This window comes from Leucoraja erinacea, chromosome 40 (assembly GCF_028641065.1).
Source record: "Leucoraja erinacea ecotype New England chromosome 40, Leri_hhj_1, whole genome shotgun sequence".
NCBI lineage: Eukaryota > Metazoa > Chordata > Chondrichthyes > Rajiformes > Rajidae > Leucoraja > Leucoraja erinaceus.
The window spans coordinates 8,046,690-8,074,104 of record NC_073416.1 but is presented as its reverse complement, the minus strand read 5'-3'; the positions used below and the strand labels follow the sequence as shown (position 1 = coordinate 8,074,104).

At 51.1% G+C, this 27,415-nt stretch overlaps 1 protein-coding gene across 2 annotated transcripts; it reads right to left on the bottom strand.

Annotated features, from left to right (window-relative positions):
- Positions 1 to 3,414: 3,414 nt before the first annotated feature.
- On the bottom strand, positions 3,415 to 19,933 carry LOC129714741 (zinc transporter ZIP10-like). Of its 2 annotated transcripts, XM_055664544.1 has the most exons (11): positions 19,820 to 19,933; positions 16,175 to 16,602; positions 14,382 to 14,580; positions 13,059 to 13,233; positions 11,525 to 11,694; positions 10,078 to 10,242; positions 8,239 to 8,329; positions 7,185 to 7,475; positions 6,197 to 6,277; positions 4,879 to 5,069; positions 3,415 to 4,337 (listed from the first exon to the last, which is right to left on the bottom strand). In XM_055664544.1, exons 2-11 carry the CDS (start codon positions 16,582 to 16,584, stop codon positions 4,185 to 4,187), a joined length of 1,926 nt encoding a protein of 641 aa, XP_055520519.1. In that variant the 5' UTR covers positions 16,585 to 16,602; positions 19,820 to 19,933; the 3' UTR covers positions 3,415 to 4,184. The 2 variants fall into 2 exon arrangements, with proteins under 2 accessions (XP_055520519.1, XP_055520520.1); XM_055664545.1 differs by lacking the exon at positions 4,879 to 5,069.
- Between the last annotated feature and the right edge of the window lie 7,482 nt (positions 19,934 to 27,415).

Here is a 27,415-nt window from a genome sequence, read left to right as displayed (position 1 = left end):
CCCCCTTCCCTCTACCACAACACCCCCCCCCTCCCTCTCTCTCTCTCTCCTCCCCCACTCCCCTCTCCCCCCCCCCTTTCCCCTCCCTCCTCTCTCCTCTCTCCACCCTCCCCTGTCTCACCGTACAGGTGGGTGATCTTGTGTGTGGAGAAGTTGCTGAGTTTGGTGGTGGTGAAGTCACACACATCACACTGGTATTCCGGCACATAGCTCTCGTCGTCCGCTGGGGAAGAGAGGGGAGGGGGGGGGATGGGAGAGAGGGGGGGGGAGATGGGAGAGAGAGATAGGGGGGTTTAGAGTCATTAATGGAGGGTGAGGCAGCTGGACCCAGTACAGCATCATCCCCCTCCCCCCACCCCCCTGACACAGCACCCCCCTGCCCCCCTCCCTCTCCCACTCACCAGTGCCTGCATTACTGCATTAGTGCGCTGCTGTGAGAAGTGTAGTCACACCTCACACCATCTCCTCTCTCCCCCCCCCCCTCCTCCCCCCCCCCCTCCTCTCTCCTCCACACTCACCATCATGTCTAGCTACTGCATGTCTATGTGGCGTTGCTATGAGCCATGATGCAGATGAAACCCTTATTAACCCACGCCACTACACACATATATACAGCCACCCACTACATGGTATGACAGTACTACACGGTACTACACGAACATCGACATCACAAGCCGCGCCGAGCTGGGAGTGAATGGCTGGCAGTTTAAATGTCCTGGATTACTGATGGAATAAAGACTCATCTTTCACTGTGTGTGTGTGTGATGTCGTGGATCATTCACACACAGACTCACACCTCTTCCCCCACCCCTCCTCTCGTGCACACTCACCATTGTGCAGGGCCACTGCGTGCCTGCGTAGAGCATTACTATGGGCCGTGGTATAGTCACACCAGCCACAGCGCAGCATCAGCCCCTTGCCGTCCGCCCCCTTCTTCAGATGCGTGAGTTGGTGGCGTTTGAGATTCTCTTTGCGGGAGCAGGCGAAGCCGCACTGTCCACACTGGAAGGACTTGTTGCCGGTGTGGAGGGCGATGTGCTTGACCAGCGAGTGTCGGTAGCGGGTCTTCCAGCTACACGTCCGGCACATGTAGACTCTCGAGCCGGCCGGCCCGGGATGCAGCAACTTGTGCTGCCTCCAACAGCTGATCTTGCTGGTGCTGTAGTTGCAGCGGCCGCAGCTGATCACCCCGCTCCCCTCCCGCATGTGTCGTTCCCTCTCGTGGACTCGCAGCTCCTGCTTGCCCATGGCCGAGTAGGCACACAGGTCACAGCGGTGGACCCTGGATCTCCAGCGCTGAGGGGGCTGGGACTGGGACTCGGGCTGGGACTCCCCCCTCTCCCCCCTCCCACCCCCTCTCGCCCTCTCTATCCCCCTCAACCCCCCTCTCCCCCTCCCACCCCCTCTCGCCCTCTCTATCCCCCTCACCCCTCTCCCCCTCCCCCGTCTGGGACTCTACAACGGGCCACCAGCATTCGCCAGGGGCCACGGGAGGGGGAGGGGGGAAGGGAGGGGGGGGGGGGGCTCCAGGGGGGAGTGGAGGGGGTCGGTGGCGGGTCAGCTCCTCCGCGCTGTGAGTGGCAAACGGGCAGAGGGGGCAGGTGAGGGGCTTGTGGTCTGTGGGCTGCATGGGGGGAGGGGGAGAGAGAGGAGGAAGAAGGGAGAAGGGAGGGGGAGAGAGAGAAGGGGTGAGGGAGGGGGACAGAGGCAGAGGGGAGGGGGGGGGAGAGAGGAAGTGAGAGTGCGGGGAGACGGAGGGGGTGAGAGGGAGAGAGACAGGTAGAGGGGAGGGAGACGGGGAGAAGAGGGAGAGAGGGTGAGAGAGACAGAGGCAAAGGGTGGTGCGAGATGGGGTTCCCAGTCTCCCCCAGTTATCTCCTCCTCATCGCTCCCCTCGCCCAAACCTGCAGGGGGGGGGGGGGGGGTGAGAGAGGGGGAGAGGTCAGTACACAGCAAGATCCCAGCAGCATCTCTCCCCCACATCGTTCATCCCCCCCTCATACCCCTCCACCCTCTTCTCCCCACCCCTCCTCCTCGCCCGACACTCCCATTTCCCCTCCATTCCTTCCCCCTCCCCCTCTCTCTCTCTCTCTCTCTATTTTCTCCTTCACCTTCTCCACTCGGTGACCGGTCGCTTCGGCGTCGTCGCGGCTCTGACGCAAGTCCTGCCCCTTCCGGCCCTGGGCGACCAATGGAAAGCGCGGATCCGGGCGCCACGGCCGGCGTGACCAATGGGAGAGGAGGGCGGGACACCCGGCTGACGGACGGGGATTGGAGCCAATGTAGGGGGGAGGGCAGGACACCCGTCTCCACCAATGAGCGGAGAGGATTCGTGGTGGGCGGGACATCCGGGGAGGGGGAGCCAATGAGGACGGGACATCCGGCGGATTGGACGCAATGTAGGGGGCGGGGGACTGGTGATGATGGACGGGTGATGGAGCCAATGAGGAGAGAGGGCGGGCAGTGGGTGGAGTCAACTCAACCTCTATTAAACTATTAATTAAAAGTATTAAATTAAACTATTACATTAAACTATTATTCTTATACTATTCTTAAAGCACTTTGGCCAACCAGAGTTGTTTTTTTAAATGAGCTATAGAAATAAAAGTGACTTGACTATTAAATTAAACTAAACATCAATTATAATAAACTAAACTGAACAATTAAACTAAACCACAAGGTAGGCAAAAATGTTGGAGAAACTCAGTGGGTCTTCGCTCCATAGATGCTGCTCCACCCGCTGAGTTTCTCCAGCATTTTTGTCTACCTTCGATTTTCCAGCATCTGCAGTTCATTCTTGAACAAACTAAACCACAATTAAACTAATAGTTGTGTATTTGGTGCTTGGAAGGGACTTTAAATAACACTCGGACACGGGAGATAACGAACAATCTTCTTTATTCTGAACGCCACCATCATTCTCCTCCTGTGCTACTGTACCAATGTGCAAGACATCCAATATGTCCAATCAAATTTCATACATAACACTAAACTTCAATTAAACTAAACTATTAAATTAAACATCAATTATAGTAAACTAAACTTAAACTAAACTGAACAATTAAACTAACCTCAATTAAATTAAACTTCAATTAAAATCTACGCTTCAATTAAAAACTAAACCACAATGAATGTCGGTGCTGGCTCGAAGGACCGAATGGCCTCCTCTTGCACCTATTTTCTATGTTTATTTTCTAAACTAAACCACAATTAAATTAAACTTCAGTTATACTAAACTAGCCTAAACCTTGGGGTGGGAGATTTCAACCTTCACGTGGTCCACCCTGTTTCGACGAATGCAATCAAAATAAGATCAAATAAACACGTTGTCCTTTAACGCTAGGCTGCGCAATTCCATACGCAAGGAGGAGAGGAGTCCAACCTTAAACTAGACTCACGATGTTGGGGGAGTGCAATCAAAATAAGATCAAATAGAACACGTTGTCCTTTAACGCTAGGCTGCGCAATTCCATACGCAAGGAGGAGAAGGAGTCTAAACCCCAATTAAACTAGACTAAACACGTTCCCGATGTTGGGGGAGTCCAGAACCAGGAGCCACACACACAGTTCAAGAATAAGGGGTCGGCCATTTAGAACGAAGATGAGGAAACACTTTTTCACCCAGAGAGTTGTGAGTCTGTGGAATTCTCTTCCTCAGAGGGCGGTGGAGGCCAGTACTATATATATATATATCTGTTTGGCATTAATCATGGTGAAAGGATAGTGAAATGAGGATTTGGCCTCAGAGACAAGTCTTGAGACCTTAAACAAAATCTCGGCAGATCATTCAGTTAAACCAGTTTTCTCCGTAATTCCCTGATTTTCCGCAGAGACCGCTCCCTCCGTAACTCCCTGGTCAATTTGTCCCTCCCCTGGCACTTTCCCTTGCAACCGCAAGAAATGCTACACTTGCCGCTTTACCTCCCCCCTTGACTGCATTTTGTGTGTATTAACTGTTGGCAGATTAATTTCCCTCCTGGGATAAATAAAGTTCTATCGTATCATATTTATAATTTTATTAATAATGTTTTATGTGTCATTCCTCACTGCATGTCATGTTGTCACTTGCGGGTGGAGCACCAAGGCAAATTCCTTGTATGTGAATACTTGGCCAATAAACTTATTCATTCATTCATTCATCGTATGAGGAACTGCGCTGCTCCTCTCCACGTGGCTTCACAATATTAATAGCTGTAGTCGAAGAGAAGTCGATCCTCAAACAGTGCGATGCACAACATGACTCCAGCTCCCAGCAGGAAGCCCAGGTTCTCCCCCAAAAACTGTCCGAGATGTCGCTTGCGTCTGCCGTTGGATTGGCTTCGTAGCATTTCGGGGAGCTGCAAGAAAGAGGGAATGATTGTCATCTCAGTTTGCTTTAGAGATTTGGTTTTGAGGTACAGCGCGGAAACAGGCCCTTCGGCCCACCAAGTCGGCGCCGACCAGCGATCGCCCGTTCACACACTAGTTTAGTTTGGAGATACAGCAAGAAAACAGGCCCTTCGGCCCACCGAGTCCGTGCCGACCAGCGATCCCCGCACACTAACACTATCCTACATACACTTTAGACTTTAGAGATGGCAGTGGAGGCCAATTCACTGGATGAATTTAAAAGAGAGTTATATAGAGCTCTAGGGGCTAGCGGAGTCAGGGGATATGGGGAGAAGGCAGGAACGGGGTACTGATTGGGGATGATCAGCCATGATTACATTGAATGGCGGTGCTGGCTTGAAGGGCCAAATGGCCTACTCCTGCACCTATTGTCTATGGTAGACAAAAATGCTGGAGTAACTTAGCGAGTGAGGCAGCATCTCTGGAGAACATGGACAGGTACAAAGTGCTGGTTTTATTTTTCTATGTTTTATGTTAGAGATGACTTACCATGTCGACCAACGCCACATACAGGAAAATGCCTGCAGTAATGGTGAATATCCAGGGAGTTACGTTGACTGTGTTTTGTCCGACTATAATCCCCAGTGCCATGCCCAGGTAGCTGAAGACAGCCGACACCAGGTTAAATATCACAGCTCTCCTCACCTCCATCCCTGCCTGTATCAACACAGCAAAGTCACCTGTAATACAGGAACACCCAGAAGATCATAATCATACGTTATAGACAATGAACAATAGACAATAGATGTAGGAATAGGCCATTTGGCCCTTCCAGACGGCACCACCATTCAATGTGATCATGGCTGATCATCTACAATCAGTACCCCGTTCCTGCCTTCTCCCCATATCTCTCCGCTACCTTTAATAACCCTATCTGGCTCTCTCTTGAAAGCATCCAGCCAACCTGCCTCCACCGCCCTCTGAGGCAGAGACTTCCACAGACTCGCCACTCTCTGCGAGAAAAAGTGTTTCCTCGTCTCCGTTCTAAATGGCTTCCTCCTTATTCTTAAACTGCGTGTGTGCCCCTGGTTCTGGACTCCCCCAACATCGGGAACATGTTTCCTGCCTCTAGCGTGTCCAAACCCTTAATAATCTTATATGTTTCAATGAGATTCCCTCTCATCCTTCTAAACTCCAGAGTGTACAAGCCCAGCCGCTCCATTCTCTCAGCATATTACAGTCCCGCCATCCCGGGAATTAACCTGGTGAACCTACGCTGGGCTCCCTCAATAGCAAGGATGTCCTTTCTCAAATTTGGAGACCAAAACTGCACACAATACTCCAGATGTGGTTTCACTAAGGCCCTGTACAACTGCAGAAGGACCTCTTTGCTCTTATATTGAATTCCTATCAGCCAAGTGCACGATTCCGAGCACGTTATTAGCCAAGTAGGTTCATCAGGTTAATCCCTGGGATCTCCCACTAGTGGAAACATCCTCTCCACATCCACTCTATATCATTATTCGGTGACGTTTCAATGAGGTCGCCCCCTCATTCTCCTAAACTTCAGGCCCAGTGCCGACAAACGCTCGTCATACTAAGGGAAGAAGGACCTCGGCCCGAAACGCCGCCCATTCGTTCTCTCCAGAGATGCTGCCTGACCCGCTGAGTTACTCCAGCACTTTTTGTCTACCGCTCATCATACCAACATCTCTTGCCCATTGCCCTGGTCACCTCTGGACCCCTCCCTGTCACCCCCCCCCCCCCCCCCACCACCCCCCCCTCGCCCCACAGGTAATCCCACAGGTCTCCAGGGAAGATACGGTCGTCTTTGTAAACCGTGGCTCTGCGCTGAGCAAAGGCTCACCGAGTTCATGAGGAAGTTCGTGGCAAAAGACAGCAATGGTGGTGCTCAACCCTCCGGTGATGCCAGTGGAGAACGCGGTCCCTGTAAACGAGATGGAAGCAACGATCACATCATCAAGCTCAGCTAGTCACTTAGTTGGTTGGTTGGTTAGATGGTTGCTCAGTTAGTCATTTAGTTGGTTAGTTAGTCATTTAGTTGGTTAGTTAGTTATAGTTGGCTAGTTATATTTATTTTGTTTTAGTTACTTTGTTGTAGTTATAGTTAATTAGCTAGATAGTTAATTAGTTGGCTAGTTAGTTAGTCATTTAGTTGGTTAGTTAGTTATATTTGGCTAGTTATAGTTAGCTTATTTTAATTACTTAGTTGTAGTTAGCTATAGTTAATTAGCTAGTTAGTTATTTAGTTAGTTAGTCATTTAGTTGGTTGGTTATATTTGGCTAGTTATAGTTAGTTTATTTTAGTTACTTAGTTGTAGTTACTTATAGTTAATTAGCTAGTTAGTTATTTAGTTGGTTAGTTAGTTATAGTTAGTCAGTTATAGTTAGTTATAGTTAATTAGCTAGTTCGTTATTTAGTTAGCCAGTTAGTTATAGTTGGTTAAAGTTAGTTAGTTATAGTTAGTTCGTTTGTTTGTTAGTTAGTGTTAGCTAGTTAGTGTTAGCTAGTTAGTGTTAGTTAGTTAGTGTTAGTTAGTGAAGGAACTCCAGATGCTGTTTTAGACCGGAGATAGACACAAAAAGCTGGAGTAAAAGGGATAAAAGTGGAATAACGTGAATAATGTTTAGTGCAAGATAAAGTCCAATAAAGTCCGATCAAAGATAGTCCCAGGGTCTCCAGTGAGGTAGATAGTAGTTCAGGACCGCTCTATAGTTGGGGTAGGATGGTTCGATAGTGTTAGTGTGCGGGGATCGCTGGTCAGCACGGACTCGGTGGGCCGAAGGGCCTGTTTCCGCGCTGTATCTCCAAAGTCTAGAGTAAAAACTCTTACCAATGGCGAGGCCATCGGTGAAGTTGTGCACGGCATCTCCTACAATCACCATCCAGGCAATATTCACCATCCCAGAGCCCTGCGCGCCAACCAGTGCATGGGAGTGCGTACAGGATCGGCCTTGTGGCTTGAGGCTGGAGTCATCTCGTCGGGGGCCTTGCTCACTTTCACCAGCCCGTGGGTGGCTGGAATGTCCAAGAGACGTCACCTCTGGTACCGTCTCATCCAGATCTTCCCCGTCACAAGCCTCTGAACGTTGGCAGTCACTCAGTGACACCTTCAGCATCTCCTCTGTGGTTCAAAGGGGCAATAGACAATAGGTGCAGGAGTAGGCCTCTCCCCTTTCTACCCCCCCCTCTCTCTCCCCCTTCTCTCTCTCTCCCCCCCACTCTCTTCCTCCCTCGATCTCTCCCCCACTCCCTCTCCCTTCCCCTCTCTCTCTCTCCCCCCCCCTCTCCTCTCTCAGGAGTAGGCCTCTCTCCTCTCTCTCTCTCTCTCTCTACCCCCTTCTCCCTCTTCTCTGTCTCTCTCTACCCCTCTCCTCTCTCCCTGCCCCCTCTCTCCCTGCCCCCTCTCTCTCTCTCCCACCTCTCTCTTCCCTTCACTCTTTCTCTCTCCCCCTCATGTTCCCGATGTTGGGGGAGCCCAGAACCAGGGGCCACAGTTTAAGAATAAGGGGTCGGCCATTTAGAACGGAGACGAGGAAATACTTTTCAACACAGAGAGTGGCGAGTCTGTGGAATTCTCTGCCTCAGAGGGCGGCGGAGACCAGTTCTCTGGATGCTTTCAAGAGAGAGCTAGATAGGGCTCTTAAAGATAGCGGAGTCAGGGGATATGGGGAGAAGGCAGGAACGGGGTACTGATTGAGGATGATCAGCCGTGATCACATTGAATGGCGGTGCTGGCTGGAAGGGCCAATAGACAATAGAAAATGAACAATATTGTCTATTGTGACTGTACCCTCCCCACTCCCCAACCACCACCCCTTCCCCAATCCCATTCTCCTTGTCTCCAACTATCTGTAACTGAAGCTAGTGTCTGTAAATCTAATTACCGTGATCAGGATCCAAGCGGCCTACTTCGACGTTGACACAATCTTCCATTTTGAGGCCTGTCATGGCCGCCTGCTGCCTTTTATCTGTCGACTGGAAATTAGAAAGAGTTAGTTGCTCTGACGTTGGCCAAGAGTCTCTTGCCCAGACTATGGCATTCACGGTGGCGCAGTAGCGGTAGAGTTGCTGCCTCACGGCGCCGGAGACACGGGTTCAATCCCGACTACGGGCGCTGTCTGTACGGAGTTTGTACCATCTCCCCGTGACCCGCGAGGGTTTTCTCCGAGATCTTCATTTTCCTCCCACACTCCAACGGCGTACAGGTTTGTAGGTTAATTGGCTTGGTGTAAATGTAAAAAAATGTCCCTAGTGTGTGTAGGATAATGTTAATGTGCGGGGATCGCTGGTAGGTGCGGACTCGGTGGGCCGAAGGGCCTGTTTCCGCGCTGTATCTCTAAAGTCTAAAGTGTGTATAGGATAGTGTTATTGTTCGGGGATCGCTGGTTGGCACAGACTCGGTGGGCCGAAGAGCCTGTTTCCGCGCTGGATCTCCAAGGTCTTTCAAGGGTCAAGAGAGTCAAGAGTCAATTTAATTGTCATTTGGACCCCTGGAGGTCCAAACGAAATGCCGTTTCTGCAGCCATACATTACACACAAATAGACCCCAGACACAACATAATTACATTTTACATCAACATCCATCACATAGCTGTGATGGAAGGCCAAAAAAAACTTAACTCTCCACTGCACTCTCCCCCCCCCCGATGTCAGAGTCAAAGTCAAAGCCCCCGGCTGGCGATGGCGATTGTCCCGCGGCCATTAAAGCCACGCCGGGTGATGCGAGGTCGCACACCGGGTCTTGGTGTTAGAGCCCCCAGTGTGCGCTCGCAAAGTCCCGCGGCCATTCCAGCCGCGCGGGGCGGTGATGTCAGGCCCCGCTCCAGGAGCTCTTTAACCCCGCAACACGGGCGGGAGAATTCGCCGTTGCAGGAGCCCCGAAAAGCGGTCTCCCTCCAGGGAGCCGCGGGCTCCCGGTGCCGCCGTCCACAGACCTGCCGTTGGAGCCTCCGACTCAGCAGCAGCAGCAGCAGCAGCGTTCCACCACCGCTCCGGTCTCGGCCAGCTCCGCGACGGCAACGGTGAGTCGGCACCAGAGTCCCCGGCTTCTTCCCGTTGGAGGCCGCTCCTCGTTGCAGGGTTGAAGAGCTCCTGGAGCGGGGCCTGACATCACCGCCCCGCGCGGCTGGAATGGCCGCGGGACTTTGCGAGCGCACACCGGGGGCTCTAACACCAAGACCTTATCTAACATCAAGAGAGTTAGATAAGGCTCTTAAAGATAGCGGAGTCAGGGGATATGGGGGGGGAGAAGGCAGGAACGACACTGATTGGAGATGATCAGCCATGATCACATTGAATGGCGGTGCTGGCTCGAAGGGCCGAATGGCCTACTCCTGCACCCATTGTCTGTTGTCTAGTGTGTGTAGGACAGTGTTAGTGTGCAGGGATCTCTGGTCGGCACGGACTCGGTGGGCTGAAGGCCCTGTTTCCGTGCTGTATCTCTAAAGTCTAGTGTGTAGGATAGTGCAAGTGTCACCTATTCCTTTTCCCCATAGACGCTGCCTCACCCGCTGAGTTTGGTGGGCACGGACTCGGTGGGCTGAAGGGCCTGTTTCCGTGCTGTATCTCTAAAGTCTAGTGTGTAGGATAGTGCTATTGTACGGGGTGACCGCTGGTCGGCACGGGCTCGGTGGGCCGAAGGGCCTGTTTCCGCGCTGTATCTCTAAAGTGTGAACCAGTCAGGTGTAATCAAGTGTGCATTCACTCGTCATTCGTCAACTCACCTTGATCTTTCTACCGTGGTTCCTGGACAAATCTATGAGGTTCTCGATGAGAAAGAGGAGGTAGATTCCACCCAGTACAGTCAGGCCTTTCCAAATCGCATCCTTCCCCTCCAGTATTGAGTGCCCTGTACTGCTCTCTGGAGTCTTGTGTGTGTGATCCTGGGCCTACACAGAAAGACAAAGATCTTCACAATCTTCTCAAGTTGCCCATCTGACACATGGACCATAGGGAATAGACAAGAGGTGCAGGCAGCATCTCTGGAGAGGAGGAATGGCGATGTTTCGGGTCAAATCCCTTCCACAGACTGATGTCAGGGGAGTGGGCAGGACACTTAGAATGTAGTCTTGCTATTGACTTGGCTAATAGGAATCGAGTATAGGAGCAAAGAGGTCCTTCTGCAGTTGTACAGGGCCCTGGTGAGACCACACCTGGAGTATTGTGTGCAGTTTTGGTCCCCTAATTTGAGGAAGGACATTCTAGCTATTGAGGGAGCCCAGCGTAGGTTCACCAGATTAATTCCCGGGATGGCAGGACTGTCATATGCTGAGAGAATGGAGCGGCTGGGCTTGTATACTGGAGTTTAGAAGAATTAGAGGGGATCTCATTGAAACATATAAGATTGTTAAGGGCTTGGACACGCTAGAGACAGGGAACATGTTCCCGATGTTGGGAGAGTCCAGAACCAGGGGCCATACACAGTTTAAGAATAAGGAGCAAGCCATTTAGAACGGGGATGAGGAAACACTTTTTCTCACAGAGAGTGGTGTGGCTATGGAATTCTCTGCCTCAGAAGGCGGTGGAGGCAGGTTCACTAATTGGTCTTAACTATTTTTTTTCCTCTTCACATACCCAAAGAAGCTTTTGCTATCCTCCTTTATATTCTTGGCTAGCTTACCTTCGTACCTCATCTTTCCCCCCCCGGAGGCCAATTCACTGGATGCTTTCAAGAGAGAGCGTAGGTTCACGGGATTGAACCATGGGATGGCGGGACTGTCATATGAGGAAAGATTGAAAAGACTAGGCTTGTATTCATTGGAATTTAGAAGGATGAGGGAAGATCTTATAGAAAGATATAAAATTATAAAAGGATTGGACAAGCTAGATGCAGGAAAATTTTTCCCAATGTTGGGTGAATCCAGAACCAGGGGCCACAGTATTAGAATAAAGGGGAGGTCATTTAAGACTGAGGTGAGAAAAAAACTTTTTCACCCAGTGAGTTGTGAATCTGTGGAATTCCCTGCCACAGAGAGCAGTGGAGGCCAAGTCACTGGATGGATTTAAGAGAGAGTTAGATAGAGCTCTAGGGGCTAGTGGAGTCGATGGATATGGGGAGAAGGCAGGCACGGGTTATTGATTGGGGACGATCAGCCATGATCACATTGAATGGCGGTGCTGGCTCGAAGGGCCGAATGCACCTATAGTCTATTGTCAGTCGGTCATACTTACATGAGGCATGAGATGTAGCAGAGCATCAGCTGCGAGCGTGCCCACAGCTAGTGCCACAAGGAAGTTGAGAAGCGAGTCGGACACAGATGGCCCCAGAAACGGTATTACAGCAACGGCCATCAGTGATGTCAGGCTGATCGCAGTAATGGCTGCAAAGCCACAGAGCCACACTGCAAAGGCAAGATGCACGCCAAGTTTAACACAACCCCAGGCAACCCATTTCCCAAGGTGGAGGAGGGTCTCGACCCGAAACGTCACCCATTCCTCCTCTCCACAGATGCTGCCTGCCTGACCCGCTGAGTTACTCCAGCACTTTGTACCTGTCCACGTTCCAATGCTAGTGAATGGGGTGATCGCTGGTCGGCACGGACTCAGTGGGCCGTAGGGCCTGTTTCCACGCTGTATCTCTAAAGTCTAAAGAGTGTTTAGTTTAGAGATACAGCGCAGAAACAGGCCCTTCAGCCCACCAGGTCCGTGCCGACCAGAGACCCCCGCACACTAACACTATCCTACACCCACTAGGGACAAATTTTTACATTTACCAAGCCAATTAACCTACAATTAAGCTGTTTAGAAAGGAGACGAGGAAACACTTTGTCTCACATACAGTTGTGAGTCTGTGGAATTCTCCGGTTCTCTGGATGCTTTCAAGAGAGCAAGATGTGGCTCTTAAAGATAGCGGAGTCAGGGGATATGGGGAGAAGGCAGGAACGGGGTACTGATTGTGGATGATCAGCCATGATCACATTGAATGGCGGTGCTGGCTCGAAGGGCCGAATGGCCTACTCCTGTACCTGTTGTCTATTGTAACAGCTCTGCCCAAGACCATGGGAGGGGGAGGGGGAACGAGGGGGATAGTAAGGACTACCTGAAATTAGAGAAGTCCATGTTCATGCCGCTGGGGTGCAAACTGCCCAAGCGAAATATTAGGTGCTGCTCCTCCAATTTACGGTGGTGTTCACTCTGGCCATGGAGGAGGCCCAGGACAGAAAGGTTGGATTGGGAATGGGAGGGGCAGTTGAAGTGTTGAGCCACCAGGAGATCAGGTTGGTTATTTGCAAACCGAGCGGAGGTGTTCAGTGAAGCGATCGCCAAGCCTACGCTTGGTCTCACTGATGTAGATCAGCTGACATCTAGAGCAGCGGATGCAATAAATGAGGTTGGAGGAGGTGCAGGTGAACCTCTGTCGCACCTGGAACGACTGCTTGGGTCCTTGAATGGAGTCAAGGGGGGAGGTAAATCGACAATAGGTACAGGAGTAGGCCATTCGGCCCTTCTAGCCAGCACCGCCATTCAATGTGATCATGGCTGATCATCCCCAATTCCTCCCTTCTCCCCATACTCCGCTATTTTTAAGAGCCCGATCTAGCTCTCTCTTGAAAGCATCCAGTGAATTAGCCTCCACCGCCCTCTGCGGCAGAGAATTCCACAGACTCACAACTCTCTGGGTGGAAGAGTTTTTGCTCATCTCCGTTGGGATTGGGATTGGGAATGGGCGGGGGAGTTGAAGTGCTGAGCCACCGGGAGATCGTACCTGATGTGGAGTGATCATTCGTCTGCTGTTTCTGGAGCCAGTCGTGATGGTAGATACAGACACGGCTGTCAATCTGATACAACAATGCTGGACAGATGTAGGTGAACTGTTGCAGAGTAATCTCGTTCACAGAACTCAATCCAAAGTTCACCAGAAGCTGGCTTACATTCAAACACTGTTGCACAAACAAAAAATATCTCCTCAGAATTAAACTCATAATAACATTACACTTCCTCCCCCCCTCGACTCCATCCAAGGACCCAAGCAGTCTTTCCAGGTGCGGCAGAGGTTCACCAGCACCTCCTCCAACCTCGTCTGTTGCATCCGCTGCTCTAGATGTCAGCTGCTCTACATCGGTGAGACCAAGCGCAGGCTTGGCGATCACTTCGCCCAACACCTCCGCTCGGTTCGCAATAGACAACAGGTGCAGGAGTCGGCCATTTGGCTCTTTGAGCCAGCAACGCCATTCAATGTGATCATGGCTGATCATCCCCAATCAGTACCCCGTTCCTGCCTTCTCCCCATATCCCCCGACTCCACTATTATTAAGAGCCCTATCTAGCTCTCTCTTGAAAGCATCGAGAGAACCGGCCTCCACCGCCCTCCGAGGTAGAGAATTCCACAGACTCACCACTCTCTGTGAGAAAAAGTGTTTCCTCATCTCCGTTCTAAATGACTTACTCCTAATTCTTAAACTGTGTGTGGCCCCTGGTTCTGGACTCCCCCAACATCGGGAACATGTTTCCTGCCTCTAGCGTGTCCTAGCCCTTAACAATCATATACGTTTCAATGGGATTCCCTCTCATCCTTCTAAACTCCAGAGTACACAAGCCCAGCCGCTCCATTCTCTCAGCATATGACAGTCCCGCCATCCCGGGATTTAACCTGGTGAACCTACGCTGAGCTCCCTCAATAGCAAGAATGTCCTTCCTCAAATTAGGGGACCAAATCTGCACACAATACTCAAGGTGTGGTCTCACTAGGGCCCCTATACACCTGCGGAAGGATCTCTTTGCTCCTATACTCGACTCCTCTTGTTATGAAGGCCAACAGGCCAACACTGCACACAATACTCCAGGTGTGGTCTCACTAGGGCCCTGTACAACTACAGAAGGACCTCTTTGCTCCTATACTCAACTCCTCTTGTTATAAAGGCCAACATGCCATTGGCTTTCTTCACTGCCTGCTGCAACTGGTGGTTTTATGTGGTCTGGAAACAAGTCCCTTCGGCCCACAACACCCATACTAGCGCTCCAGTCAGTCCCGCCTAGTCTAGTCGTTAATTAGAAACCTTCTAATCCAATTCTGCATGTTGAGGCTCACATTTCCGTGCCAGTGGTTGAATTTGGAGTGGTTGAAGGTGATGTCCTTGGCCAATGTGAGGGTGGACTTTGTTTCATCGACACTCTGACGTGCCAACCTCCCGACTCTGGAGCCGCTGGGCCTACGGTTCCACAAGTCATCGTCTCTTCCCAAAGCAGGAAGTCCTCTCTTGGTCTTGGCTCTCTGCTCCAATCTGTGGCTGAACAATGGAAGAGAAATCGAAGGTGGACAAAAATGCTGGAGAAACTCAGCGGGACAGGCAGCATCTACGGAGTGAAGGAAATAGATGACGTTTCGGGTCAAGACCCTTCTTCAGACTGATGTGGGGGGTGGGGGGGGGGGCGGGAAGAAGAAAGGAAGAGGCGGAGACAGTGGGCTGAGGGAGAGCTGGGAAGGGGAGGGGAAAGCAGGGACTACCTGAAATTAGAGAAGTCAATGTTCATACCGCTGGGGTACAAACTGCCCAAGCGAAATATGAGGTGCTGCTCCTCCAATTAGCGGTGGTCCTCACTCTGGCCATGGAGGAGGCCCAGGACAGAAAGGTCGGATTGGGAATGGGAGGGGGAGTTGAAGTGCTGAGCCACCGGGAGATCAGGTTGGTTATTGCGATCGGAGCGGAGGTGTTGGGAAAAACGATCGCCAAGCCTACGCTTGGTCTCACCGATGTAGAGCAGCTGACATCTAGGGCAGCGGATGCAATAGATGAGGTTGGAGGAGGTGCAGGTGAACCTCTGTCGCACCTGGAAAGACGGCTTGGGTCCTTGGATGGAGGTAAAGCGACAAGTGTAGCATTTCTTGTGGTTGCAAGGGAAAGGGTAGTTGGAGTTGGAAGGGACAAATTGACTAGGGAGTCACGGAGGGAGCTTAAACGATGAGAAATTGGAGATTATTTAACAGCCAACTTCTACATGGATTCTCCAGCGATCCCCGCACACTAACACTATCCTACACACACTAGGGACAATTTGCAATTATACCAAAGCCATTCGGCCTGCAGACCCGCGCGTCTTTGGAGTGCGGGAGGAAACCAAAGATCTCGGAGAAAAACCACGCAGGTCACGGGGAGAACATGCAAACTCCGTACAGACAGCACCCGCATTCAGGATGGATGTCAATCTGAGGGGCTTGGTGTAAATGTACAGGGTGGTGGGTGTATGGAATGAGCTGCCGGAGGAGGTAGTTGAGGCTGGGACTATCCCATCGTTTAAGAAGCAGTTAGACTGGTACATGGATAGGACAGGTTTGGAGGGATATGGGCCTAACAATAAACAATAGTCAACAGGTGCAGGAGGAGGCCATTCGAGCCAGCACCGCCATTCAATGTAATCACAGCTGATCATCCCCAATCAGTACCCCGTTCCAGCCTTCTCCCCACATCCCCTGACTCCGCTATCTTTAAGAGCTCTATCTAACTCTCTCTGGGAATTAACCTGGTGAACCTGTGCTGGGCTCCCTCAATAGCAAGAATGTCCTTCCTCAAATTAGGGGACCAAAACTGCACACAATACTCCAGGTGTGGTCTCACTAGGGCTCTGTACAACTGCAGAAGGACCTCTTTGCTTCTATACTCAACTCCTCTTGTTATAAAGGCCAACATGGCATTGGCTTTCTTCACTGCCTGCTGTACCTGCATGCTTACTTTCATAGACTGATGAACAAGGACCCCCAGATCCCGTTGTACTTCCCCTTTCCCAACTTGACACCATTTAGATAATAATCTGCCTTCCTGTTTTTGCCCTCTAGTCCCGGCAACACCTGCCCTGAGAAGCTGTGCTTGGTGTATTTGTCCTCACCTCAGTGTGGAGGGGTTGGTTGCAGAGTTAGCCTCCACCTTGCTGGTGGGTTGGTCGATATGGTGATCGTCTAGAACGTGGCTGTGTACATGTCCTTTCTCCTGCAGGTCGAGAACGTCCAAGTGCGAGACGTGTGCGTGCCCGAGATCTTCGTGTTCGATTTCCACCACCTGCACTGCGCCCAGTCCCAGGTTGACCAGCAGCCTGCGTAGGCCCTCGAAGGTCAGCTTGCCGTTGTCCCCGTAGTGCCCGAACAGACGGAGCAGGTAGTACCGCTGTTCCCTCATCGCGCTCTGGACCAGAGTCTCGTTCTTATCCACAGGCAGCCTCTGGGCTTGGCAGTAGCGGACACGCTCTGTACAGAGGAGCTGCAGCCCGGCCAGGAATAGAGGCAAGATTCCACTCCACATACTTCCACACCGTCACCCCTTCAAAGACAAAATAAAAAGACACAAAATGCTGCACCTCTTGTTATGGAGGCCAAAACTGCACACAATACTCCAGGTGTGGTCTCACCGGGGCCCTGTACAACTGCAGAAGGACCTCCTTTGCTCCCATACTCAACTCCTCTTGTTATAAAGGCCAACAGGACAAAACTGCACACAATACTCCAGGTGTGGTCTCACTAGGGCCCTGTACAACTGCAGAAGGACCTCTTTGCTCTTATACTCAACTCCTCTCAAAGAGACCAGGAAGTACCAAGCTGCCAAAACCATCCCTGTATTAAGTGCTGAGCTGATTGCTTGCAATCAGTGACCTTTGAAGTTTGCAATCAGTGATTATAACAGGGATTTAGTGTTGTACAAAGACTATTGTTTGCCAGTGGTTCCCCAGTTAAAGTCGAACAAAGCATTTTGTTATTAACAGTGTTATAAACCCTGGTGAAAAAAGCAAAGAGCATATTGCCACAGCCCCCCCACCCCCCCCTTCCCCCCGTCTGAATCGAGACATCAACTTTATTTGTCACATACACATACAAGAAGCGAGTGAAATGAAAGTGGCAATGCCTGCAGATTGTGCAAAAACTACAAGAGAGTTTATTGTCATGTGTCCCTGATCCAGTCTGAAGAAGGGTTTCAGGCCCGAAACGTTGCCTATTTCCTTCGCTCCATAGATGCTGCCTCACCCGCTGAGTTTCTCCAGCATTTTTGTGTACCTTCGGACAATGAAATTCTTGCTTTGGACAATGAAATTCAGCACACCAGTACATAGTCGGCATGACTGCAGAACAGATCAGTGTGTCCATATACCATAATATAAATATATACACACATGAATAAATAAACTGATAAAGTGCAAATGACAGATAATGGGTTATTAATAATCAGAGTTTTGTCCGAGCCAGGTTTAATAGCCTGATGGCTGTGGGGAAGTAGCTATTCCTGAACCTGGTTGTTGCAGTCTTCAGGCTCCTGTACCTTCTACCTGAAGGTAGCAGGGAGATGAGTGTGTGGCCAGGATGGTGTGGGTCTTTGATGATGCTGCCAGCCTTTTTGAGGCAGCGACTGCGATAAATCCCCTCGATGGAAGGGAAGGTCAGAGCCGATGATGGACTGGGCAGTGTTTACTACTTTTTGTAGTCTTTTACTCTCCAGGGCGCTCAAATTGCCGAACCAAGCCACGATGCAACCGGTCAGCATGCCCTCTACTGTGCACCTGTAGAAGTTAGAGAGGGTCCTCTTTGACAAACAACGGAACAGGTTACAAGATACCAGATATATTTATTTGTCACATGTGGCACAGTGAAATGTGATCACCATACAGCCATACAATAAAATAAAGAACACAACACACGATAGAGTCCAACATAAACATCCCCACACAGCAGAATCAAACGTTTCCCACTGTGAGGGAAGGCAGCAAAGTTCAGTCATCTTCCTCCGATATTCCTGATGTCCACCCGTGGTCGGGGCCTCCGGAGCTCTGCGCAGTCGCCGCTACGGGCAGCTCGCCGCTCAGGCCCGCTCGCCGGGATGTTGGAACTCCAACGTCGGCCAACCTCAGAGACTCGGACCTCCAAATCGGCCGCTTCCTACAGCAGTCCGCGGCACCCGAAGTCCCCAGGCGGAGATTCATGCTGGCGGCCCTCAGCAAAGGGCCCCAGGGACTCCGCGATGTCGGTCAGCGCTGGGAGCTCCGTGAACCACAGCTCCGTGAGCAGGCCCAATGCTCCGGAGCTCCAAACGGCGATCCAGGTAGGTATCGCCCACTCCGCGGTGAATCCAGCGCCGCGCCGATAGCCGCTACCGAAGCTCTGGTTCGGTCCCCGGTCTCAGGTAGGAAAGGCCGCTCTGATCCAGCTGGTAGGCCGCAAAGAGGGGGGGGCGAGGACACGCGTTGGAGAAATAGTCCCATCCTCGCCAGGAAGTGACTATGAAACGGTTCCCCCCTTACCCTACTCCCCTCCCCCACATAGAAAAAACATTTATCTCAATGGGATTAGGTTAGGTAAGGGGGAGGTGCAGCGAAACCTGGGTGTTCTTGTACACCGGTCACTGAAAGTTGGTGTGCAGGTACAGCAGGCAGTGAAGAAAGCTAATGGAATGTTGGCCTACATAACAAGAGGATTTCAGTATAGGAGTAGAGAGGTTATTCTGCAGTTGTATAGGGCTCTGGTGAGACCACGTCTGGAGTATTGTGTACAGTTTTGATTTGAGGAAGGACATCCTTGTGATTGAGGCAGTGCAGCGTAGGTTCATGAGATTGATCCCTGGGATGGCGGGACTGTCATATGAGGAAAGATTGAAAAGACTAGGCTTGTATTCGCTGGAGTTTAGAAGGATGAGGGGATATCTTATAGAAACATATAAAATTATAAAAGGACTGGACAAGCTAGATGCAGGAAAAATGTTCCCAATGTTGGGCGAGTCCAGAACTAGGGGCCACAGTCTTCGAATAAAGGGGAGGTCATTTAAGACTGTGAGAAAAAACGTTTTCACCCAGAGAGTTGTGAATTTGTGGAATTCCCTGCCACAGAGGGCAGTGGAGGCCAAGTCACTGGATGGATTTAAGAGAGAGTTAGATAGAGCTCTAGGGGCTAGTGGAGTCAAGGGATATGGGGAGAAGGCAGGCACGGGTTATTGATAGGGGACAATCAGCCAGATCACAATGAGCCCAGCGTAGGTTCACCAGGTTAATTCCCGGGATGGCGGGACTGTCATATGCTGAGAGAATGGAGCGGCTGGGCTTGTACACTCTGGAGTTTAGAAGGATGAGAGGATATCTTAGCAAAACATATAAGAGGCAGGAAACATGTTCCCGATGTTGGGGGAGTCCAGAACCAGGGGCCACACACATAATTTAAGAATAAGGGGTCGGCCATTTAGAACGGAGACGAGGAGACACTTTTCCACCCAGAGAGTTGCGAGTCTGTGGAATTCTCTGCCTAAGAGGGCGGTGGAGGCCGGTTCTCTGGATGCTTTCAAGAGAGAGCTAGATAGGGCTCTTAAAGATAGCGGAGTCAGGGTATATGGGGAGAAGGCAGGAACGGGGTACTGATTGTGGATGATCAGCCGTGATCAGATTGAATGGCTCGAAGGGCCGAAGGGCCTCCTCCTGCACCTATTGTCTATTGTAACTCGATCGCTGTGCCACTGTGACCAGTTGCAACGAGGGTGTAGAAATGATTTGTAAAAGTGGTCTTACCTTTGACTGCTGCTGGCTGGCTGTGACTGCTTGCAAGGTGGCAGTTGTTAAAGTCTTTAGAGAGAGGCCATCAAAACACACACTGCTCCCTCCCCTCTCTCTCCAAGGAGATATCTGGGTTTAAAAAGGTGTTAATGGGTGAGTAATTCTACAGGAGAGATCGAGAGATCTGATCAGTGGCACAGACCTATGTTACATCTGCAAAGGCAGGGCAGCGAGGATCTTGCACTTTGCACCCTGCAACATCGACAAGGATCTTACACACTCACGCCAGGTTATAAACACAGTGGCGCAGTGGTAGAGTTGCTGCCTCACGGCGCCAGAGACCCGGGCTCCATCCGAGCCACCCTGATCTCCCGGTGGCTCGGCACTTCAACTCCCCCTCCCATTCCCATTCCCATTCCCAATCCGACCTTTCTGTCCTGGGCCTCCTCCATGGCCAGAGTGAGGCCCAGCGCAAATTGGTAGAGCAGCACCTCATATTTTGCTTGGGTAGTTTACACCCCAGCGGTATGAACATTGACTTCTCCAATTTCAGACAGCCCTTGCTTTCCCTCTCTCTCTCTCTCCATCCCCTCCCCATTCCCAGTTCTCCCACCAGTCTTACTGTCTCCGACTACATTCTATCTCTGCCCCCCCCTCCCCTGACATCAGTCTGAAGAAGGGTCTCGACCCGAAACGACACCCATTCCTTCTCTCCAGAGATGCTGTCTCTCTCTCACCTCTATCTCTCCCCCCCTCTCTCTCTGCCCCATCTCTCTCCCCTCTCTCTCTCTCTCCCTCCCCCCCCTCTCTCTCTCCCCCTCTCTCTCTCTCCCTCTCTCCCCCTCTCTCTCTCTCCCTCTCACTAGGGGCAATTTACAATAGACAACAAGTGCAGGAGTAGGCCATTCGGCCCTTTGAGCCAGCACCACCACTCAATGTGATCATGGCTGATCATCGCCAATCAGTACCCCGTTCCTGCCTTCTCCCCATATCCCCTGACTTCGCTATCTTTAAGAGCCCTATCTGGCTCCCTCTTGAAAGCACCCAGAGAACCGGCTTCCACTGCCCTCTGAGGCAGAGAATTCCACAGACTCACAACTCTCTGTGAGAAAAAGTGTTTCCTCGTCTCCATTCTAAATGGCCGACCCCTTATTCTTAAACTGTGGCCCCTGTTTCTGGACTCCCCCAACATCGGGAACATGTTTCCTGCCTCCAGCGTGTCCAATCCCTTAATAATCTTTTATGTTTCAATAAGATCCCCTCTCATCCTAAGGTTAGTTTAGTTTAGAGATACAGCGCAGAAACAGGCCCTTCGGCCCACCGAGTCCGCATCGACTAGCGATCCCCGCACACTAACACTACCCTACACCCACTAGGGGCAATTTTTACATTTACACCAAGCCAATTAACCTACAAACCTGTACACCTTTGGAGTGTGGGAGGAAACCGAAGATCTCTGAGAAAACCCACGCAGGTCACGGGGAGAACGTACAAACTCCGTACAGACAGCACTCGTAGTCGGGATCGAACCCGGGTCTCTGGCGCTGCATTCGCTGCAAGGCAGCAACTCTACCGCTGTGCCACCGTGACTGCCCACCTTCTTAGGTTCGTAGGTTAATTAACTGGTAAAAATGGCAAATTATCCCTTGTGTGTGTAGGATAGTGCTAGTGTACGGGGCGATCGCTGGTCGGCATGGACTCGGTGGGCCGAAGGGCCTGTTGCCGCGCTGTATCTCTAAAGTAAAGTAAAATAAACCACTTACTGTGCACGCACGCACTGTTGAAAAATATCGAGGAGAAATATCTGTGCAGCAAATGTGGATCCAGCAATGATTCCACACATGTGCTTCATATTAAAACAGGAGGCTTGTTGTCAGCTGATGGGATGGGAAGGCCATTAACCAACTCACCACTGTATTGCAGCAAAGATCCTTCTCTTACACTCTAGTGCAGCCTAAACATAACATGGGATCCCTATCAGATTGTCTAAGGTCAGATGCTGCATGTCTGACCCACTGAGTTACTCCAGCACTTTGTACCTGTCCACGATCTATTACTCTCATTTCCCTCCCAGTCACCAATCTTTGAAGTATTCTCTAGAGCGCAGGAGGATGAGGGGCGATCTTATAGAGGTGTATAAAATCATGAGAGGAATAGATCGGGTAGACGCACAGTAGAGAGTCTCTTGCCCAGAGTAGGGGAATCGAGGACTAGAGGACATAGGTTTCAGGTGAAGGGGAAAAGATTTAATAGGAATCTGAGGGGTAACTTTTCCACACAAAGGTTGGTGGGTGTATGGAACGAGCTGCCGGAGGAGGTACTATAGACAATAGACAACAGATAATAGGTGTAGGAGGAGGCCATTCAGCCCTGCGAGCCAGCACCGCCATTCAATGTGATCATGGCTGATCATCGCCAATCAGCACCCCATTCCTGCCTTCTCCCCATATCCCTTGACTCCGCTATCTTTAAGAGCCCTATCTAGCTCTCTCTTGAAAGCATCCAGAGAACCGGCCTCCACCGCCCTCTGAGGCAGAGAGTTGAGGCTGGGACTATCCCAATGTTTAAGAAGCAGTTAGACAAGTACATGGATAGGACAGGTTCGGAGGGATATGGACCAAGCGCAGGCAGGTGGGACTAGTGTAGATGGGGCATGTTGGTCGGGGTGGGACTAGTGTAGATGGGGCATGTTGGTCGGGGTGGGGCTAGTGTAGATGGGGCATGCATGTTGGTCATGTTGGTCGGGGTGGGACTAGTGTAGATGGGGCATGTTGGTCGGGGTGCGACTAGTGTAGATGGGGCATGTTGGTCGGGGTGGGACTAGTGTAGACGGGGCATGTTGGTCGGGGTGGGACTAGTGTAGATGGGGCATGTTGGTCGGGGTGGGACTAGTGTAGATGGGGCATGTTGGTCGGGGTGGGACTAGTGTAGATGGGGCACGTTGGTCGGGGTGGGACTAGTGTAGATGGGGCACGTTGGTCGGGGTGGGACTAGTGTAGATGGGGCACGTTGGTCGGGGTGGGACTAGTGTAGATGGGGCATGTTGGTCGGGGTGGGACTAGTGTAGATGGGGCACGTTGGTCGGGGTGGGACTAGTGTAGATGGGGCATGTTGGTCGGGTGGGACTAGTGTAGATGGGGCATGTTGGTCGGGGTGGGACTAGTGTAGATGGGGCATGTTGGTCGGGGTGGGACTAGTGTAGATGGGGCATGTTGGTCGGGGTGGGACTAGTGTAGATGGGGCATGTTGGTCGGGGTGGGACTAGTGTAGATGGGGCATGTTGGTCGGGGTGGGACTAGTGTAGATGGGGCAAGTTGGTCGGGGTGGGACTAGTGTAGATGGGGCACGTTGGTCGGGGTGGGACTAGTGTAGATGGGGCATGTTGGTCGGGGTGGGACTAGTGTAGATGGGGCATGTTGGTCGGGGTGGGACTAGTGTAGATGGGGCATGTTGGTCGGGGTGGGACTAGTGTAGATGGGGCATGTTGGTCGGGGTGGGACTAGTGTAGATGGGGCGGTTGGTCGGGGGTGGGACTAGTGTAGATGGGGCGTGTTGGTCGGGGTGGGACTAGTGTAGATGGGGCATGTTGGTCGGGGTGGGACTAGTGTAGATGGGGCATGTTGGTCGGGTGGGACTAGTGTAGATGGGGCATGTTGGTCGGGGTGGGACTAGTGTAGATGGGGCATGTTGGTCGGGGTGGGACTAGTGTAGATGGGGCATGTTGGTCGGGGTGGGACTAGTGTAGATGGGGCATGTTGGTCGGGGTGGGACTAGTGTAAATGGGGCATGTTGGTCGGGGTGGGACTAGTGTAAATGGGGCATGTTGGTCGGGGTGGGACTAGTGTAGATGGGGCATGTTGGTCGGGGTGGGACTAGTGTAGATGGGGCATGTTGGTCGGGGTGGGACTAGTGTAGATGGGGCATGTTGGTCGGGGTGGGACTAGTGTAGATGGGGCATGTTGGTCGGGGTGGGACTAGTGTAGATGGGGCATGTTGGTCGGGGTGGGACTAGTGTAGATGGGGCATGTTGGTCAGGGTGGGACTAGTGTAGATGGGGCATGTTGGTACTAGTGTAGATGGGGCATGTTGGTCGGGGTGGGACTAGTGTAAATGGGGCATGTTGGTCGGGTGGGACTAGTGTAAATGGGGCGTGTTGGTCGAATGGGCAAGTTGGGCCGAACGAAGGGCCTGTTTCCGTGCTGTATCTCTAAACTAAACTAGACTAACTAACGAAGTGCAGTTCATTCATTTCTTCTCATGGGGTTCACAAAAGCACCTTTGCCAACTAGTTTATTGCCCGGTTAGAGTCAAGAGTTTTTGATTGTCACCTTGTCGTGGTGGAGAAACTCGTGTGGACCTGGGATCCTGAGAGCGATGCTGTCTGGAGCTATGCTCCTGGTAGGGCCACCCATAGCGGCAAGGTCGAGGGGGAGGTCTCTGACAAAGAGCAATCCATCCAAGACCTCAACGGTGGAACAGGCGGAGGACTATGGCTGACCTTAGTGGAGCGTCACAACGGCTGGGAAGGCGGATGAAGGCTGCAGCAGAAAAGGGTCTCCGGTCGTCTTGGACTCCATGCCACAGGAAAGTAGACTATTATCTGAATGGTGGCTGATTTGGAAAAGGTGAGATGCAACGAGACCTGGGTGTCATGGTACACCAGTCATTAAAAGTAGGCATGAAGGTTCAGCAGGCAGTGAAGAAAGCGAATGGTATGTTAGCTTTCATAGCAAAAGGATTTGAGTATAGGAGCTGGGAGGTTCTACTGCAGTTGTACTGGGCCTTGAAGAGACCCCACCTGGAATATTGCATACAGTTTTGGTCTCCTAATCTGAGGAAAGACATTCTTGCCATAGAGAGTGCAGAGAAGGTTCACCTGACTGATTCCTGGGGTGGCAGGACTTTCATATGAAGAAAGATTGGATAGACTCGGCTTGTACACGCTAGAATTTAGAAGATTGAGGGGGGATCTTATAGAAACGTACAAAATTCTTAAGGGGTTGGACAGGCTAGATGCAGGAAGATTATTCCCGATGTTGGGGAAGTCCAGAACAAGGGGTCACAGTTTAAGGATAAGGGGGAAATCTTTTAGGACCGAGATGAGATTTTTTTTTTTCACACAGAGAGTGATGAATCTCTGGAATTCTCTGCCACAGAAAGTAGTTGAGGCCAGTTCATTGGCTATATTTAAGATGTGGTCCTTGTGGCTAAAGGGATCAGGGGGTAAGGAGAGAAGGCAGGTACAGGATACTGAGTTGGATGATCAGCCATGACCATATTAAATGGCGGTGCAGGCTCAAAGGGCTGAATGGCCTACTCCTGCACCTATTTTCTATGTTTCTATGGATCCTGACCCAGATCTGTCAAGGACCGTGTGGGTGGCTGTCTGTGCACCAGTCTCCCCACGTTAAACAAAGTCTCGCACAGGCAGGCGACCTCCATAGAGAGGACAGTCATACTCGTTTCGAGTGACCGCTGATGATTGTCATATATCCCGGACGGGACAATGAAATTCTTACTTGTTGCAGCACGACACAATGTGTGAATATGTAAACATAATACATAACGGGGGAAGAGAAAAAAAAAGTTGAAGTTACTTTTTAACCTCATATACCGACCGGAAAGATTAGCCGTGCTAATTGTGGCTCGGAGGTTCTGAATACAAAAGGAAGCTATGAACACACACAGACTGCCTCTGTTTCAAATCAGTTTTAATCAGGTCCATAAAGTTTCACAATCTGTTGCTCAGTGGACTAGACAAACGCGATGAAATCATAAGATCACTAGGCCATTCGGCCCATCAAGTCTCCTCTACCGATCTATCTCTCCCTCCGAACCCCATTCTCCCGCCTTCTCCCCCGTCTCCTCCGACACCCACACTAATCAAGAGTCATGGTGGCGCAGCGGTAGAGTTGCTGCCTCGCCTGCAGTCTGTCTGTCCCTTTTGTTATTTTTAGTGTGTTTAAAAAGTTTGTGTGAATGTTCTCCGGTTTGTTTTATGTGGGAGGGGAAACTTTTTTTTCAATCTCTAACCTTGCCGGAGATGCGATTGTTTTCCAGGTCGTATCTCCGGTCGCTCTGCGGCCTAATAATCGTGGAGCCGGAGGCCTCGCTCGGGACTGACTTTCAGCCCCACCGCGGGGCCGTGGACTTACCATCGGAGCCTGCGATCCCTTGCCTGGAATCGACGCTCCAACCGCGGCCTGCGGACTTTACCATCAAGGAGCTCGCAGTCTCGGGTGGAGACCGACTTCGGGAAGCTTAAAAAACCGCACAACATTCGATCAGCCCCTGACCCGGGGTCTGATCGCCTGGCGCAGGGGAGCTGAGATCCCCCCCCCCCCCCCCATACGGAATCAAGATCACACATGGTGACCACACATTTCACTGTACAATAGACAATAGGTGCAGGAGGAGGCCATTCGGCCCTTCAAGCCAGCACCGCCATTCAATGTGATCATGGCTGATCATCCCCAATCAGTACCCGGTCCTGCCTTCTCCCCATATCCCCTGACTCCGCTATCTTTAAGAACCCTATCGAGCTCTCTCTTGAAAGTATCCAGAGAACCGGCCTCCACCGCCCTCTGAGGCAGAGAATTCCACAGACTCACAACTCTCTGTGAGAAAAAGATTCTCCTCATCTCCGTTCTAAATGGCTCCTTATACTTAAACTGTGTGTGGCCCCTGGTTCTGGACTCCCCCAACATCGGGAACATGTTTCCTGCCTCTAGCGTGTCGAAGCCCTTGATAATCTTATATGTTTCAATAAGAACCCCTCTCATCCTTCTAAACTCCAGAGTGTACAAGCCCAGCCGCTCCATTCTCTCAGCATATGACAGTCCCGCCATCCCGGGAATTAACCTTGTACCAATTAGTACATGTGACAAATAAATGTATCTTGTATCTTGTAAGATCGTCCAGTCAACGGAAGGTTAGAGGCCCCCGATTGCTGGAGGACAAAGAAAGGAGACATTGAACTTTATGTTCGCCTTCCATCACAGTGAGGAAAGTGGTGGAGTCACTGTGGTGGATGTTTAGTTTAAGAAAGAACTGCAGATGCTGGATAAATCGAAGGGAGACAAAAATACTGGAGAAACTCAGCGGGTGAGGCAGCATCTGTGGTATGAAGGAAATAGGTGACGTTTCGGGTCGAGACCCTTCTTCAGACATGTATATTTTAATATATTTATGTTAAAATGTATTTTGTGTGTCCTGTTGCTTTTTATTGGTATGACTGTATGACACATAGAATTCCTCGTATGTTGCAAAACATACTTGGCTAATAAAGTATTATTGTGATTTTGATTCCCCAAAACTGGCAGATTTAGTGAGGTTTTACAATCCCGCAGCAGCAGACTATCACCACTGGGTGGCGATGATAACACTTGTCTGACTGCCTTATGCAGGATATGTCTCTAAAATTTCCCAAATAAAGTACAATAAACCTTTGTCTTAAGGGCTTCTCTACGAAGCCCAGTATTCATTGCTTGGCATATTTGCTGTTGAACTCAGTGGCTTGGTGCTGGTACAGCCGGCAGTGAAGAAAGCTAATGGCATGTTGGCCTTCATAGCGAGAGGATTTGAGTCTAGGAGCAAAGACTCTGCAGTTGT